This window comes from Lepidochelys kempii, chromosome 5, assembly GCF_965140265.1.
Source record: "Lepidochelys kempii isolate rLepKem1 chromosome 5, rLepKem1.hap2, whole genome shotgun sequence".
In the NCBI taxonomy this organism is placed as follows: Eukaryota; Metazoa; Chordata; order Testudines; family Cheloniidae; genus Lepidochelys; species Lepidochelys kempii.
The window spans coordinates 50,316,450-50,334,683 of record NC_133260.1 but is presented as its reverse complement, the minus strand read 5'-3'; the positions used below and the strand labels follow the sequence as shown (position 1 = coordinate 50,334,683).

General features: G+C 42.3%; 1 protein-coding gene across 4 annotated transcripts in view; it reads left to right on the top strand.

Annotated features, from left to right (window-relative positions):
* Positions 1 to 6,151: 6,151 nt before the first annotated feature.
* TNPO1 (transportin 1) overlaps positions 6,152 to 18,234 on the top strand; it is a 166,724-nt gene continuing 154,641 nt past the window's right edge. For 2 of the 4 annotated variants that reach the window (XM_073344299.1, XM_073344305.1), the window contains exon 1: positions 6,153 to 6,248. In XM_073344299.1, coding sequence (XP_073200400.1) covers positions 6,240 to 6,248 — 9 coding nt within the window. In that variant the 5' untranslated portion in view covers positions 6,153 to 6,239. The other 2 variants (XM_073344303.1, XM_073344302.1) reach the window with 2 other exon arrangements.

Below are 18,234 nucleotides of genomic sequence, written 5' to 3'. Positions count from 1 at the left end.
GTTCCTTAATGGATCAGTAATCATATTTTTCCTCATACACACAGTCTGAGCAGTCACACTGAAATCCAATCTTGACCAACAATTACAAATCTATCTGAGCTGATTATATATTGAAAGAGTTTGGGTTTCACTTCCTGAAGTGAAGAATGTTTTGCCATGTCTCTGAGCTAAAAAGAAATTGGGTCAATAATATAGCAAAAACACAGTAGTATGTTTTTTATTAGTGTAGCACCCTCCTGGAGCACCCCCAATCCCCAAGAATGTTAGAGTCCTTTATTCTTGCCTTTTCAAGGGCTCGGTGACCCATATTAGGATGAATGGATCCTGGTTATCTGTGGGCATTGCTTCCACTTACTGGCTGGGTATTTAAATTAATTACCCCTACAGCCTCTCGGGATACTTGAGTGATGCAGGAGTGGGGAATTTGCATTTAGTAAATGTGCTTTGCTCTAGTTAGAGAACACTATTTGTTGGGCTGGCCTCCCCTACCTCTCTCTTTGTCTCCACTTCTGACACTTGCAAAGGATAGTTTTAAACGTTTTCTAGAACTGAGTGATGGTAGTGGCAGTACTGGAGATCCTTGGTGGAATTCATTAGATGGCTTCAGCTTGTGCAGGTCTCTGCTTTCTCCTGTGTTTAGTGGGAAGGGCAGTACCCTCATAAAGCAGTAATTCATTGCTCTGTTCCACAAAAGAACTGGTCAACTGGAACCAATAGGAACCAGTTGAATGTATTCAACTAGAATTTCCAGGATATATATGATGCCTCCTAGATTATGGCACTTAGAAAAGTGACCAGTTCATTGATGTCTGCAGCTACCACTAATCTAGGTTCAAAAGTTCATGGTCTCTTTCACTAAACATTCACTTATTTAATACTGGAGAGCGCAACTTCATCTTTAGAGCAAAATTATATGTTTAATTTGTATATAGTTTATACATTGTCTTCATTTCACTATAATCTTGAAAACCTCTGCAATCGTTTAAAGTTTCACATTCACTCAAAATGGGCTGGGTTTCTTTGAGGAAGGGTACCTAGCCCTGCCAAACAATACAAAATAGGATATAACTCACCAATGGATCTTGCCAATGAAATATTAAACATGGTCTTGCTTCCGAGTTGGTGAAGAGACTATTGTTGGTGTTTTTTGTTCTTTGTTGATGGGGTTTTTTTGGCGGGTGTGGGAGCAGCAGAGGTGCAGAAACCTGTTGTTTCTAATCCGTGATGACCAAAGGTAAAAAGTTCAGCTTTCAGTTCTATCTACAGAGAGTAGTTTCAGGCACTAATTTGAAAGTTCATGAGCTTGACTGAAAATAATTTGGGGATAGACAATTTTAAAGATATTATTTTTTCCTTACAAAGAGGGCCAAATTTTGGACTGATTTACAGCCTATGGCATTTCATTGAGGTCAGTGAGTTTGCTCAGGCCATAAATCTGTGCAAAAATTGGTCCAGGAAGTCTATTCACATGACCCGCATTTCCCAGATAATCCTATATATTTTAGACATGTAGTGGTGTGATGTTTGCAGGTTTTAATTGCAGTGTTCCTCCAACCTCCTTATTATTCATAGAAGTTCCAAAAATATTATCTATTTAACTATTCACATAAGCCAAAAAAATCAATTTTATTCTAATAGGTTTATAAACAATATATAAATAAATTTCCTCAGATTTGTTCTTGGGTCTCCCTTGATGGGGCTGAGAGGCTCTGTTTGGTTCCTTAGGCTTGGCTTCTTCTTGATTTTGTGTGTGTAAATGGTGGTACACTCCCAAATCCACTCACTGAAATGAAATGCCACTCGCAGTATATTGTACATATATTAGAAAGAGGAGGATCATATTACATTCTTCCATAAAGTAGTCAACAATGTTAACATTGTTAAATGTAAACATTTAAAGTAACTCAGATGTCCATTGATAACACCTCACTGATATGAATGGGACATTTAACACCTATTAGATATATTAGAATCATAGAAGATTAGGGTTGGAAGAGACTTCAGGAGGTCATCTAGTCCAATCCCCTCCTCAAAGCAGGACTAACACTAACTAAATCATCCCAGCCAAGGCTTTGTCAAGCCGGGCCTTAAAAACCTCTAAGGATGGAGATTCAACCACCTCCCTATATAACCCATTCCAGTGCTTCACCACCCTCCTTGTGAAATAGTTTTTCCTAATATCTAATCTAGACCTCTCCCACTGCAACTTGAGACCATTGCTCCTTGTTCTGTCATCTGCCACCACTGAGAACAGCAGAGCTCCAACCTTTTTGGAACCCCCCTTCAGGGTCTCTTCTGCGGACTAAACAAGCCCAGTTCTCTCAGCCTCTCTTCGTAAATCATGTGCCCCAGCCCCCTGACCATTTTTGTTGTCCTCTGCTGGACTTTCTCCAGTTTGTCCTCAATCTGACCCCAAAATTGCTATAATTTGATTTGATTTATAATCTAAAAGACAGCCTGCAAAGGGCTATTCTGGCAGCAGGTGATTGCTGAGTACAAGGGCACTCTGGCCATGCCTCTTCCCCAGTCACTGTTCACATACCCCTGAAGAGTTTCATATGCCAGCAAGAGTCCTTGAGCAGTTGGCTTAACTGATATTCGTGCCCCTAGATTGGCTCAAAGCTGCTGCTGAAGGTACCGAGATTTATCCCCCATAACAATAAAACTCCTTTTCTTATTTTTTCCAGACTTCACAGGAAATATTCTATTTTTGAATGACACATGGAATGTGAAATTTCAGGGGGACTTTTTTTCTTTGGTGGGGAAGCAAGATCAGAAGTGTGGAAATCTGCAATTGTCCCCTTATTTTATTAAGCAACTAGTGCAATTTTGGTGGTTAAGACCTGTCTGACTTTTTTTACATTAAACATTAAGAGGCGGAAAACCAAAAAGGAACAGAACAGAGTATGTAAAATATACCACCTGTGTATATAATAAATAGGTTTTTCAGCATATATGGAACATGTATTTTTATTACACCATTGTTTTAATCTCTTTTTGATTAGGATGTTTTCTTTGTTTATTTCTTAGCGTAAACTACTAATAATTTAAAACGTGTAAAACTGCTGCAGGGAGATTTTTATCATGTGTATTGAGGAGAGGAGGATTTTAGTATAACTGTGTGAAACTATGTCTTAGAATTGAGCAATGCCTGAGAAAATGAGGGGGCTGTGATGGCATGTGGCAGCCTTTATTGGGCAGGGGGGAATAGGGTTGTATGTGCAGTGTCCTTTGTCAGAGTGCAGTGACTGGGTGTGGGGGAGCTGTGTGCATGAGTGCTGACCCCTTTCTCAAGGGATAGAGGCTTGGGGATGGAGCTGTTGCGGTATTGCCAACAAAGTGTTAAAAAATCATGAAACTGGCTTAAAAATCTAAGAATTGTAAAAACATATATATATATATATATAAAAACCATCTGGGTTTTGAGCCTTTAAGGTTCACTTGGGTCATATTTTCAATTTTTTCTCTGCAACACGAGGGCAGAAAGTTACATTTTAAAAAGAAATGAGAATCTCATGTAATCACACGAAGCTGGGTCCTTAAAAAACAGACCACATATTACAGGAATCATGATAAAAATCTCAAGAGCTGGCAACAATCCAGGGTTGTGGGACCCTCTTAGAACAAAAACAATGAGAAGTCCTTTGTGCATAAGCTTTCGTGGGCTATAACCCACTTAATCAGATGCATGGAATGAAAAAAAGTAGGTAGGTATAAATATACAGCACATGAAAAGATGGGAGTTGCCTTACCAAGTGGGGGGTCAGTGCTAATGAGACCAATTCAGTTAGGGTGGATGTAGCCCATTCCTAACAGTTGACAAGAAGGGGTGAATATCAACAGAGGGAAAATTATTTTATTTTTTGTAGTGACCCAGCCACTGATTCAGGCCTAATTTGATGGTGTAAAGTTTGCAAATTAATTCCAGTTCTGCAGTTTCTCATTGAAGTCTGTTTTTGAAGTTTTTTGTTGAAGAATGGCCACTTTTAAGTCTGTTATTGAGTGTCCAGGGTGATTGAAGTGCTCTCCTACTGGTTTTTGAATGTTACAATTCCTGATGTCTGATTTGTGTCCATTTATTCTTTTGCCTAGAGACTGTCCGGTTTGGCCAATGTACATGGCAGAGGGGCATTGCTGGCACATGATGGCATATATCACATTGGTAGATGTGCAGGCGAATGAGCCCTGATGGTGTGGCTGGTGTGGTTAGGTCCTATGATGGTGTCCTTTGAAAAGACATGCAGACAGAGCTGGCAATGCAGTTTGTTGCAGGGATTGGTTCCTGGGTTAGTGTTTCTGTTGTTTGGTGTGTGGTTGCTGGTGAGTATTCGGGGGAGGGATAGCTCAGTGGTTTGATAGCTCAGTGGCCTGTTAAACCCAGGGTTGTCAGTTCAATCCTTGAGGGGGCCATTTAGGGATCTGGGGCAAAAATTGGGTATTGACTAGATGACCTCCTGAGGTCCCTTCCAACTCTGAGATTCTATGATTTGCTTCAGGTTGGGGGGCTGTCTGTAGTAGGAAAGGCCCAACAAAGAAAGTCACAGAATGCCACCAGCCATCACCTATAAAATAAATTTTAGTCTCTAAGGTGCCATAAGGACTCCTCATTGTTTTTGCTGATACAGACTAACACGGCTACCCCTCTGAAACTTCTTAGAACAGTGTCTGGAAGAAAAGGAAGCTCTGTGTGGGAGACCCTTTAAAGGGATCAGTGGCTGGGAGAGAAGAGAAAAGTGTGTGTGTGTGAGAGAGAGCGCTTCTGATGGGGACAGTGGCTGAGAGAGGAGGACTGTTTGTATGTGGGACTCCAGGGGCGTGGGGTGATATTGTCTAGGAGAGGGGACTTTGTGTAGGGACGCAGTATTGCCAATTCTCCTGATTTTATCAAGACCCGATCTTAAAGCCCCGACTCTTGGAGGCAAGTGACTATGTGAGAATCTCAGCTTTAAAAAGCATCTAGCTCTCATGGTCATGTAGAAAACATGAGCCAAGTGTCTCCTAAAGATTCAGAAACCAGAAGGCAAATAAAAAGTACACCAAACTATTTTTGGTTTTTAAATCTCAGGATTCTGGAGGCCTGATTCATGATTTTTGAACACTTGGGGTTGGCAATACTGTGACTCTCTGAGGGGGATACGCACTGGCCAATAGGGGAGTGTGTGTGTGTGTGCGCGTGTGTGCATGCGGGGCCGTGGCTGGGAGTGAGGAGAGTGAGCTCTGTGTGACTGTGCAGTTGGCAGTGTGTATGGGTGATGGTGCAGGAGGCAGTGGCTGGGAGAGAGTGAAGGTGGCTGTGTATGTGTGACTGTAGGGGGGAATGACTGGGAGAGAGGGGAATGGGCAAAGTTGCTCTCATGGGGTAAATAAGCACCCTGACTTTCACAATAAACCAAAAAATCAATCCCATTGATCCCATTAATCCCATTGATCCTGCTAATCCCATTTCAAAACAAGCCAATCCCTAAGAACCCTAACACTCTTTGTGACTAGATCCCCCGGCCTGCAGTCGGGCTGTGGTGTGCCTACTCTGCACGCCTGACTCCCCCCCACCCCATTGCCTCTGCTTGCTGGGAGCTGATTGATTTAAAAAAAAAAAAAAAAAAAGAAGCAACAAGCTGCAACAAGCTCCAAGCCAAAAACTAGCCAACAAGCAACTCACAAGCCAATAAGCCAAAAACAAGCCGAATTTCTGCGTTTTTTTGTGGGTCTGGCATGTCTGGGAGTAGGCTCTGTGTGTGTGTGTGTGTGTGAGAGAGAGACTGTGTAGGGGGCAGTGGGTGGGAGCAAAGGGAGTGGGCTGTATGTGTGTGACTGCAGGGGCTGTGGCTGGGAGAGAGGGGAGTGGTAGTGTGCCTGATATTGTGCAGGGGCAGTGATTGGGAGAGAAGGGAGTGGGCTGGGTGTGTGTGTGACCCCGAGGGAAGGGGGCAGAGGCTGGGCTAGAGGAATGGGGTTGGGGCGGGACAGCCATTTCACTGTTGTCTCCATCACACACCAGGCCACGTGTCCCAGCTGGAGCCACCGTTGCCAGGGTTACAGGGCTGTGGAGCCCCTGCGTGCCAGGTCCCGCCCCAATCCCGCCCCCCGACCAATGGGACATGCGGTGGCGGCGAAGCCAGGTTCCCTTTGTTCAGCCATTTCAGGGGCCGGAGTCGCGTTTTCTTGTCGGGCGCTGAGACGCAGCGGGAGAGGACGGGCCGCTCCCGTCCCTCGCCACTCCCCTGCCGCCGGGCTCTGGGATGGTGTGGGTAGGTGTCTGAGCGCCGCGAGGGGCGGGCGGGGGGCATCGCCCCCAAGCTGTCATCGCCTGCTTGCGGGGATAAGGGCGGCGGCAGTGCAGACACCCCCGGGATGCTTCCTTCTCCAGGCCTAAAGGGTGAGTGGCCCTAGCGCCCCCAAGGCGGGAGGTGGGGAGCTGGGCATGTCTAGTCCCGCGCTCTGCCCTCCCCCCGGCTTTGGGCTCCAGTCACCGCGCTGCTTAACGACAGCGATGCAGAGCTAGTGTCTTTGCTCCAGGAGGCTGGGGCCCCTTAAAGGGCTGGGGGTGTGTGCTAAGTACCAGCCATCGCGAGGCTGTAGCTCAGGTTAATGCAATATCCAGGCTGCAAGCGTAAGCTACAGGGTTAAGAAAGGAAAGTTTCCTCTGCAACATGAACTTTGCCATATATATATATATTATATATATATATTGCCTTGCTCCCTTCATCGTGCGTCTCTGTCTCTCCTCGCTCTCTAGATTTGGTTGTGTGCGTTTTTTTTCCTTTAAAGAAAAGCTAAAAGAGGCAGAAAACCCCGGCACTGGTTTGGTTTATATATTCGGCAGGCTTAGCTGACCTGGGACTTGTAAATCCTTTGCACTAATGGAGTAGTGGAAATACTGAGGCCCAGTAGGCTTTTCGGTTTGGTACTAAGTGGCTTGCTCCATTTGTAATCTCTACAGCTCCCTGCTCTGAACATATTAATCTCTTTCTCTCTCTCGAATTTGCAATCTCCAATTTCAGGAGCGGAGTTGAGAAATTGTAACCAAAATGCTGTACATCTGTGAACACATATGGACTGTATATTATCCAAGTGTGCAGGTAGCAATTTAAGGAATTTTCCACTGCACATTCTTCCTTATAACTTTGCCTGTTTAATTTTTTATCCAGTGCTTATTTCCATAGCATTTGAACACTTCACATATATTATTTTATGCTCAAGGACACATAAGGAGCCTGTGGCAGAACTGGGAATTAACCCCCCAGAACCCTCCTCCAGTGTTTTAACCACAGTTTAAAAAAATTGGCAATACTTGTTCTGTTCATGAAAATCCTTTTTGCATACCATATGTGAAACCTGGACAATCAGCTGGTTTTGAGTTATGACTGGGTGAATGAGTGGAAAGAGGGTCATGTTTTCTTACAGTGGGAGCAAACTATGCTCTTGTAATTATTTTTTGTTTATAAAATGGCTGGAGAGTGTGCCCATCTTTTCCCCAAAATTAATCAGTAGTCAGACCAAACTCAAAAATATTTAAACACAAAAGGTAATTATTTATTTGGAAAATTATGAGCATGTGAAATGGGTTAGAAAGTAATGTTTTTCATCTTCAAGTACAGAAGTTGCGGCTGGCATGAATATTGATTTAAGAACCAAATTCTACCATCACATATATGCAGAGTTCTCAGTGACTACCAACTCCAGTCCTGAATTGGGGCTGCAGCTAAATTTTGCTTGGCGTAGCCTGAGGGAAAGTGACTTTATGGTATCTTGGCACCTCCCAGGAGGAAGCTGGGGACCAGAGTGGTCCCTAGTGTAAATTAGGGCAACCCTAGGGACAGTACTAACTTGTAGCTAGCTGCGGAGCCTCCCTAGGAGCTGTCCAGCAGCCCTGAATAGCTTGTGCAATTTGGCCATGTTTCCATCTTTCCCATGTCTGTGCCTTTCCACTCATGCCTCTGGCGCACCCCAATGCCGGGACTACAAGGAGAGGTGACATAAGCCCATTATACCTGCTCTGCACCACTGGGAAATCCTTCCAAAGCTGGTGTACAGGGACTGCAGTGCAGGCCAAAATCCTAGTCACTCTGTCTGCACTTTACTTTCAAATCCCCCATGGGTGCAGCTGCACTAATGTATTCCCGGTGCTGAAGAGCTAGACAACAGGATGGTACAAATGTTAGCACTATCATCAATGGAGCTTTACCAGTGGTAATGAAACAATGGGAGATTTAAAATATAGATATTTAAAGCTAAGTGTAGACAAGGCCTGGGAGCCCAATCCATGCATCTGAAGGAAGAATTTTGCTGTAACTCTGTCTTGTCACTCCTATCCCCAGTGGTAGTGATTATTTATTAAATTAATCCACTCTTGCAGGCTGTCTGGGCAGGTAAAAATTTAAATACATCTGAAAACAGTATAATACTTCACTGATTACTCTTCCCACTGTCTTATGGTAGTGGCGTGGGACATCTTTAGTATTGTGCATGAAATACCTTATTGACATATTTATCCTCACAAACAAGTAGAAAATGGCATATTTTAGTGTGGTAGAGAAGTAAACTGATTCAGCTCATTTCTAGCCATCAGAAGAATGCATTCTTTTTTCCTAACCAGACTCAGTGTCCGTGTTATTTAATTAATGAAATGTTGAAATAAATATATAGCCTACTATAGATTGGATGATTCTGAAGCTGAGTCTGAGTCTAGATTTTGTATTTGTCAAATCTGACACATGGCATACAATTAAAAACCTTTTAAATAAAAGTGAGTTTTGTTTGAGTATAATATAATATGCAAACTATTGTAAATTACCTCATAAAGTTGAAATGTGTACAGCACTGTACACAAAGGAAGACAAGGTGCCTGCCCTGAAGATTTTACAAGCTAAATAATTTAATCAAAATGAAATACAAAAGGAGAGAGAGAGAGGCGTCAAAGCAAAAATGTTTTTTGGTTGAGATTAGAAAATAGATGGGCAATGATGAGGGGAAGAGTTGCAGAAAGACTGTTCCACTATTAGGTTCTGGAAAGAAGGCCCTTGTACAAATGGTGGCGAGATGGTAAGAAGAGACTAAGGAGTCAGTGGTAGACAAGAGATCTAATTCGCGTCAAAGACTGTTTACAAACAATTTTGCAGTAGTTTAAGTAAAGGTACGTTTTTTAAACCAGACCAGTTAAACAAGAGCAAATCCCTGTATAGACCTACTGAGGCCAGGTCTACAGTGGTATAGTGTAACTGTTCCGGCATAACCCTGTAGTGTAGATGCAGCCTACAGTGATAGAAGGAGGTTTTCTGTCACTGTGGGATCACCACTTCATCTAGCGATGGTAGCTAGGTCAACAGAAACATTCTTTTGTCCATCTAGCTACTTCTACACTGGGGAGTTAGGTTAGATTTTTCATACCCCTGAGCACCGTAGCTATGTTGAGCGTGCCTTATTTAGGTGTAAGAGTGTCCTATATCCATTTAGCTTAAGTAAAATCCTTACTCACTTAAGCTAAATGAGTATAAGCTGCTCTTAAACTGAAATGACTGTGTCTGCACAGGGCTTTCCGCTCATTTAACCAACCTGATTTTTAAATAGATTTGAGTTAAACCGGCACAACTTTCTCGTGTAGACAAGCCCTAAGGTACAGTCGTGGAAATCAGGAGTGACTCCAGTGAACTCCATTGGGTTACAGAATATGAGATCAGCATAAAGGATGAAGGTCTGAATGGCTGAAGGATGTCCATAAACAGTAGTTAACAAAAAGAGGAGGTTTGAACTGTCTCTCAAAATAAATGGAGACCCAAATGAGTAATTTTAGTATGAGGGTGAGGTGATTGCACTTCTTTTTAGGTGCGGAGAAGCTAGTCATCATCAGTATTTTGAAAATACTGCAATCTGGAAAGCTGGGACTTCAGGAGGCCACAAGAAAAAAATAGTTGTAATAATCAAACTGAGAGAGAGAGAGTTATTTTGAATGTATTAGTGATCTCTATTTACCAAATTGATATATTAAATATAAATAAGCTATCTCCACGTAGCACATACGAACATAAGAATCAAACCAATGGTCCAGATAGTCCAGTGTTCTGTTTTCTAACAGTGACCAATGCCAGATGCTTCAGAGGGAATGAACAGAACAATTATTGAGTGATCCATCCCCTATTGTCCAGTCCCAACATCTGGCAGTTGGAGGCTTAGGGACACCAGTAGCATGATGTTGCATCCCTGACCGTCTGAGCTAGTAGCCATTGATGGATCTGTCCTCTGTGAACTTACCTAATTTTCTTTTGAACCCAGTTACTCTTTTGGCCTTCACATCCCTGGCAATGAGTTCTGCAGATTTCTAGTGCATTGTGTGAAAAACTTCCATATGTTTGTTTTAAACCTGCTGCCTATGAATTTCATGGAATGACCCCTGGTTCTTGTGTAATGTGAAGGGATAAATAACTCTTCCTTATTCACTTTCTCCACACTGTTCATGATTTTATAGACCTCTATCATTGCCCCCTTAGTCATCTCTTTTCCAAGTTGAACAGTCCAATCTTTTTAATCTCTCCTCATATGGAATCTGTTCCATACCCCTAATTACAGTATTTTATTGTCCTTCTCTGTACCTTTTCCAATTCTAATGTATCTTTCTTGAGATGGGGTGACCAGAACTACACACAGTATTCAAGGTGTGGGTGTATCCTGGCTTTATACTGTGACGTTATTATATTTTCTGTCTTATTATCTATGCCTTTCTTAAGGGTTCCTAACATTCTATTAGCTTTTTTCCTGCTTCTGCACATTGAGTGCATGTTGTCAGAGAATTATCCACAATGACTTCGTGAGTCATAACAGCTAATTGAGACCCCATCATTTTGTATATATAGTGGGATTATGTTTTCCAGTGTGCATTACTTTGCATTTATCAATATTTAATCTCATCTGCGATTTTGTTGTCCAGTCACCCAGTCTGTGAGATCCCTTTGTAACTCTTTGGAGTCTGCTTTGAACTTAACTGTCTTGAGCAATTTTTTTATCATCTGCAAACTTTGCCACCTCCCTGTTTACCCCTTTTTTGAGATCATTGATGAATATGTTGAACAGCACTGATCCCAGTACAGAACTCTGGGGGATCTTGCTGTTTACTTCTCTCCGCAGTGAAAACTGGCTATTTATTCCCACCCTTTGTTTCCTGTCTTTTAACCAGTTACTGATCCATGAGAGGACCTTCCCTCTTATCCCATGACTGTGTACTTTGCATAAGAGCCTTTAGTGTGGGACCTTGTCAAAGACTTTCTGAAGGTCCAGGTACACTATATCCACTGGATCACCCTTGTCCACATATTTGCTGGCACCTTCAAAGAATTCTAATAGATTGGTAAGTCATGATTTCCCTTTACAAAAGCCCTGTTGACTCTTCCCCAACAAAACGTGTTCCTCTTTGTGTCTGAGAATTCTGTTTTGTACTATAGTTTCAAACAATTTGTCTGGTACGGAAGTTAGGCTTACCAGCCTGTAATTGCCAGGGTTGCCTCTGGAGCTTTTTTAAAAAATTGGCATTATGCTAGCTATCCTCCAGTCATCGGGTATGAAGGCTGATTTAAGTGATATACCACAATTAGTATCTCTGTAATTTTATTATATTTGAGTTCCTTCAGAACTCTTGGTTGAATACCATCTGGTCCTGGTGACTTATTACTGTTTAATTTATCAATTTGTTCCACAACCTCCAGTGTGTATATATTATGATTGCTTTGAGGACACTATGCAGTGTCTGTATCATGAAATCCTTTAACCTTACTATATTTCCACAACACATGGTCATGGTATACATTTCAAACCATTGTATAAACTTGTTTATGTTGCCGTGGAAGATGGTATTAAGATCTGCCCATTCCATTGATTACAGTGGTTCCGTAGTAACTAAAACACCTATTGCCCTGGTATTTAAGTAATGAACAACAATTAATTATTGCATAGTGTGGTCAACCTCCCTTATTTGTGATTGTGGATGTTTAGGTGTTTTATTTTTTGTTTTGCTTCTTTCTTTCCTTCCTTCGTACTTTCTACCTCCTCCCCTCTAGTCTCTCATATTGTGGATTGGTTCTGGGAAAATGCCACTACTAAGGGAAGGCCTCATTAAAGAGGTGCATCTTGCACTTGGCCAAGGTTGAGGTCAACCTTTATATTTTCTGTTAATATGTTGTACAGCTGGAGTCCAGTGTACTTGGAAGACAGGAAAAAACTAAACAGAATATGTGGTGGCAATAAAAAGTTTCCTTGTTTGGGAATACTTTTATAAGTATAAACATAAAAACAAATATTATATTAGAGCACCAGACTGAGATTTAGGAGACCTAGGATGAGATCCTTACCCATGCACAGGCCCCTTTCTACCTGGTAAAAGGGCGGGAACAATGTTGCAGGTCTGTAAAAGCCTCAGTTCCATTTGTGGGAGGATTCCCCCCCTAAAGACACTGTGGAAGACAGCAGTAAGACAGGTAGTCTTATTGCTGCTATGGAGGACCCCCCTGAAGGCCAGGTGTAGGGTGGGACAAGGTAGTGCAGTGGGAGGAATATGTTGGGGGCTGGGGCCGCACATGCAGCCCTGCTAAGATTCTAACTACCACTGCAGCCCACAGGCCAAACCCAAGAAGGTTGTTGTAATTTATATAGGCCCATAGGGCTGTCTAAGTTAAATTGGTGGCCTCTCCAACTCCTGGAGCAGCCCCAGGTTGGGAGAGCATAAAGGTGAAAAAGCTATACAAGCATCACATACTCCCTTCCCCCTCTCCTAGGCTGTCAGTTCTTTGCTGCGCGTCTCAGAGTTGCAACAAAGACTCTCACCCCGATCTCTATCATATTTCCACCTTGGCTACTGACCATTGTGCATTGGGCAGTCACTTTGCTTCTCATTACCTTTGTATTTTTATCTGTAAAATAGGTACACAAAACTCATCCTCCCTTGTAAATCTTATGGAAATCGATGGGTAAAAAGCACTCTATAAATGCCAAGTATTTTTCATTTTATTACTATTACTCTTGTGGTGATCTCTCCTATTAGTAAGTGGTCATCCCAATTTTGTAGCACTTTGCACATGCTAATATCTACTGTCATTGCATTCTTTCTACCTGTGATATAGAATTGAACCTTCAGAATGGAGATTCTGAATTGCAGATTTTAAGGAATACATTTTCTGAGATAGTGGATTTATGCTATATTAATGGTTCTAAAATGTTATCTCTAGACTACTGGTGGTCTGCAGAGCTGCTGCGATCACAAATCATATTTAGGCAGATTTGATACTAATGTAAATCTCTACAAGTTGCAGGGAGAAGGAATTTAACAAGTAGAAGATGCAAGACATAACCATATGCATTGCATTGCATCAAGTTTATCTATATTGCTACTTTGTTCGTTCATTTATTCTTTTTGTGAAACGAAGCACTAGAGCAGGTGCCACAGGAAAGTCATGGAGTTGGGAGGGTGGTGGTGGTTAACAAGAGGATCTCTGTTTTCAGATATGGTTCACCGTATGAAAAAGCTTGAACCATTGTAATATCATACCTAACAGGCAACTGTCAGATATAACTGGAAAAATTTGTAACATTGTGTCATATTGAGTTCTGAAATGCCTCTTAAAAACATCTGTTCAGAGAAGCTACAAAAATGTAATATATCATGTACAGAGGAAATATAGATCAGTGGACATGGAAAACTGAATAAATTCAATGCAATTAACTTTATTGGACTGTCCAGAATATGAGCTTTAATTTAAGAGGATAAAATTCATAGCATATTTGGTTGTGAAGTTGTATAAATCAATTAATTGCTGTCATTTGTCTTGTGGAATCTGCAGCTAGGCAGAATGGAATAAAGGCACATGAAGTATCCTCTTAGTTCAGTAAAAGTATAGCTTTTACCTTCTAAGTCCATGTACATTTTTAGACTGCTATATTAGAGAAGTCTGGTTATAATACAGTAGTCCCTTGACATGGTATTAACCTAATTTGGTATTGCAGTGCAGAATGAACTCCGCATTAAGCCTTGAGCTTGATATTTTGGGAAAATGCTCAGACAAACAAGTTTGGTTACAATTTGCAGGAGATAATGCTGCCCACGTCTTGTTTACAGTGTCACCTGAAAGTGAGAACAGGTGTTCACGTGGCATTGGTGTAGCCGGCATTGCAAGATGCGCTAAAGGTTCATATGTCTCTTCATGCTTCAACCACCATTCCGGAGGACGTGTCCATGCAGATGATGAGTTCTGCCCGATAATGATCCAAAGTAGAGCGGACCAACACATGTTCATTTTCATCACCCGAGTCAGATGCCACCAGCAGAAGGTTGATTTTCTTTTTTGGTGGTGTGGGTTCTGTAGTTTCCGCATTGGAATGTTGCTCTTTTAAGACGTCTGAAAGCATTCTCCATGCCTCTTCCCTCTCAGATTTTGGAAGGCACGTCAGGTTCTTAAATCTTGGGTCGAGTGCTATAGCTTTCTGTAGAAAACTTACATTGGTACCGTCTTTGCGTTTTGTCAAATCTGCTGTGAAAGTGTTCTTAAAACGAAGATGTGCTGGGTCATCATCCAAGACTGCTATAACATGAAATATATGGCAGAATGCAGGTAAAACAGAACAAGAGACATACAATTCTCCCCTAAGGAGTTCAGTCACAAATTTAATTAACACATTCTTTTTTTAACGAGCATCATCAGCATGGAAGCATGTCCTCTGGAATGGTGGCCAAAGCATGAATGGACATATGAATGTTTAGAATATCTGGCACGTAAATATCTTGCAATGCCGACTACAAAAGTGACATGTGAATGCCTGTTCTCACTTTCAGGTGACATTGTAAATAAAATGTGGGCAGCATTATCTTCTGCAAATTTTCTCCAGCAGTATCTCCCGTCAATGTAAACAAACTTGTTTGTCTTAGCAATTGGCTGAACAAGAAGTAGGACTGAGTGGACTTGTAGGCTCTAAAATTTTACATTGTTTCGTTTTTGAGTGCAGTTTTGTAACAAAAAAAAATCTACATTTGTAAGTTACACTTTCACGAAAAAGAGATTGCACTACAGTACTTGTGTGAGGTGAATTGAAAAATACTATTTCCTTTGTTTATCATTTTTACAGTGCAAATATTTGTAATAAAATAATTTAAAGTGAGCACTGTACACTTTGTATTCTGAGTTGTAATAGAAATCAATATATTTGAAAATGTAGAAAAACATCCAAAAATATTTAATAAATTTCAATTTGTATTCTATTGTTTAACATTGTGATTAATCGTGATTAATTTTTTTAATCACAGTTAATTTTTTTGAGTTAATTGTGTGAGTTAACTGCAATTAATCGACAGCCCTACTTTTTTTTACATTAAAAAACCCCTCAAAACACCTGGCTAAGATATTTTCAAAGTGACTAGTGATTTTTAAGATGTTTGATTTTGAATTGCCCAATTTCAGAAACCTTTAAATTTCTAATTTTGAAAAAGTGTTGCCCATACTCCCTCTGAAAATCAGACCGTCTTCAAGATATCTCAAATTTGGTATCTTTTAACTGAGGTACTTAAAAATTACTAGACACCAGAAATGAGGTATGATTTTCATGGGGAGGGGGATCAGAACTTTCTGCAAACTGAAAATGTTAGTATGTCTGTGGTTGGACACTTCAAAATGGAGTAACTTATGACAAATAGATTTTTGCACACTATAGAGAATGCTGGTACTTAGTACATTACCTTTCTAAGTTTTAGCTTCTAGGATTCTTAACTTGTCCATCTGTGCTCAGAGGTGCACAACTTACTGAAAGTTCTGCTTTCCTAAGAAACAATGTAGCTTGAGACTAATCTTACACATATAATGGTCCAAATCTTTCCAGAATCTGTATTTACTTGTATCCAGAATTTTATTTACTTGTATTGTGGTAGCACTGAGGAGCACGGAGGGCCCTTTGTACTAGGCACTGTACGGTTATATAACAAAAAGACAGTTCCTGTCCCAAAGAGCTTGCAAATTAAGTATAAGACAGGAGACAGCAACCAGATACAGACAGACAAAGGATAGCACAGGGAAACAATGAGACCATTGTCTCATTGTGGGAGCACTACTATAGTTAAGGTTGCAGTATTGCATCTGATTATAGGTTGACCTCTAAGTTCTCTAAAATGGACATGCTTAGTTAGATTTCTTTAAAATTTGGTGTGCCTCCTGGGAGTATAGGGAAGTGTTAACCCTGGTCTACACTACGAGTTTAGGTCGAATTTAGCAGTGTTAGATCGATTTAACGCTGCACCCGACCACACAGCGAAGCCATTTTTGTTGACTTATTGGGCTCTTAAAATCGATTTCTGTATGCCTCCCCGACAAAGGGATTAGTGCTAAAATTGACATCACCGGGTCGAATTTGGGTTAGTGTGGATGCAATTTGACAGTATTGGCCTCCGGGAGCAATCCTACAGTGCTCTGTTGTGACCGCTCTGGACAGCACTCTCAACTTGGATGCACTAGCCAGGTACACAGGAAAAGCCCCGCAAACTTTAGAATTTCATTTCTTGTTTGGCCATCATGGCATGACCATGCACAGCTCATCAGCAGAGATGACCATGGAGTCCCAGAATCGCAAAAGAGCACTAGCATGGACCGAACAGGAGGTACTGGATCTGATCGCTGTATGGGGAGATGAATCCGTGCTATCAGAACTCTGTTCTAAAAGACGAAATGCCAAAATATTTGAAAAAATCTCCAAGGGCATGAAGGACAGAGGCTATCACAGGGACCTGCAGCGGTGCTGCATGAAACTTAAGGAGCTCAGGGAAGCCTACCAAGAATCCCAAGAGGCAAACGCCCGCTCGGGGTCAGAGCCCCAGACATGCCGCTTCTATGATGAGCTGCATGCAGTTCCAGGGGGTGCTCCTACAACTACCCCACACCCGTACGTGGACTCCTGCAAGGGAGTCTCTCGCAACAGGGATGAGGATCTGGGGGACGAGGAAGATGATAGCGCATACCAGGCAAGCGGAGAAACCGTTCTCTCCGACAGCTCGGAATTGTTTATCACCCTGGAGACAGTACCCTCCCAACCTGGGCTCCTGGACCTTGAAGGCGGAGAAGGCACCTCTGGTGAGTGTACCTTTGTAAATATAATACACGATTTAAAAGCAAGCATGTTTAATGATTAATTTGCCCTGAAGACTTGGGATGCATTCGCGGCCAGTACAGCTACTGGAAAAGTCTGTTAACGTGTCTGGGGATGGAACGGAAATCCTCCAGGGACATCTCAATGAAGCTGTCCGGGAGGTACTCCCAAAGCCTTTGCAAAAGGTTTCTGGGGAGGGCAGCCTTATTGCATCCTCCATGGTAGGACACTTTGCCACGGCAGGCCAGTAGCACGTAGTCTAGAATCATTGCATAACAAAGCATGGCAGCGTGTGGTCCCGGTGGTTGCTGGCATTCAAGCAACATCCATTTTTTATCTCTCTGTGTTATCCTCAGGAGAGTGATATCAATCATGGTCACCTGGTTGAAATAGGGGAATTTTATTAAGGGGACATCAGAGGTGGCCGTTTCTGCTGGGCTGTTTGCCTGTGGCTGAAAAGAAATTATCCCCACTTTTAGCCATGCGGTTGGGGGAGGGGTGAAGCAATCATACCAGAGAATTGGGGTTCGGGGGAGGGGGTTAGTTGGGTTTGTGCTGCACGTTAACCCGAAAACATCAGCCCCTCTTTTTAAATGGTAAATGTGTCTTTTTCAATTTTAATTTTCCTTTTTTTCCTCCCGCAGCTGCAAATCTTTCAATGCTGCGACTAGCATCTCCATCACAGAGGCTAGCGCAGATAAGAAGGCGAAAAAAATGCACTCATGATGAAATGTTCTCTGAGCTCATGCAGTCCACCCAAACTGAAAGAGCCCAGCAGAATGCATGGAGGCAGACAATGGTAGAGTCCAGGAAAGCACAAAATGAATGCGAGGACAAGTGGCAGGAGCAACAGGAGAGGTGGCAGGATCAAGAGCAAAGGTGGCGGCAGTATGATGAAAGGAGGCAGGATGCAATGCTGAGGCTACTGGAGTATCAAACTGATATGCTCCGGCATATGGTTGAGGTGCAGGAAAGGCACAGACCGCACTGCAGCCCCTGTGTAACCAATTGCCCTCCTCTCCAGGTTCCATAGCCTCCTCACCCAGATGCCAAAGAATGCGGGTGGGGCGGCCCTCCGGGCTCCCAACCACTCCACCCCAGAGGACTGCCCAAGCAACAGAAGGCTGGCAT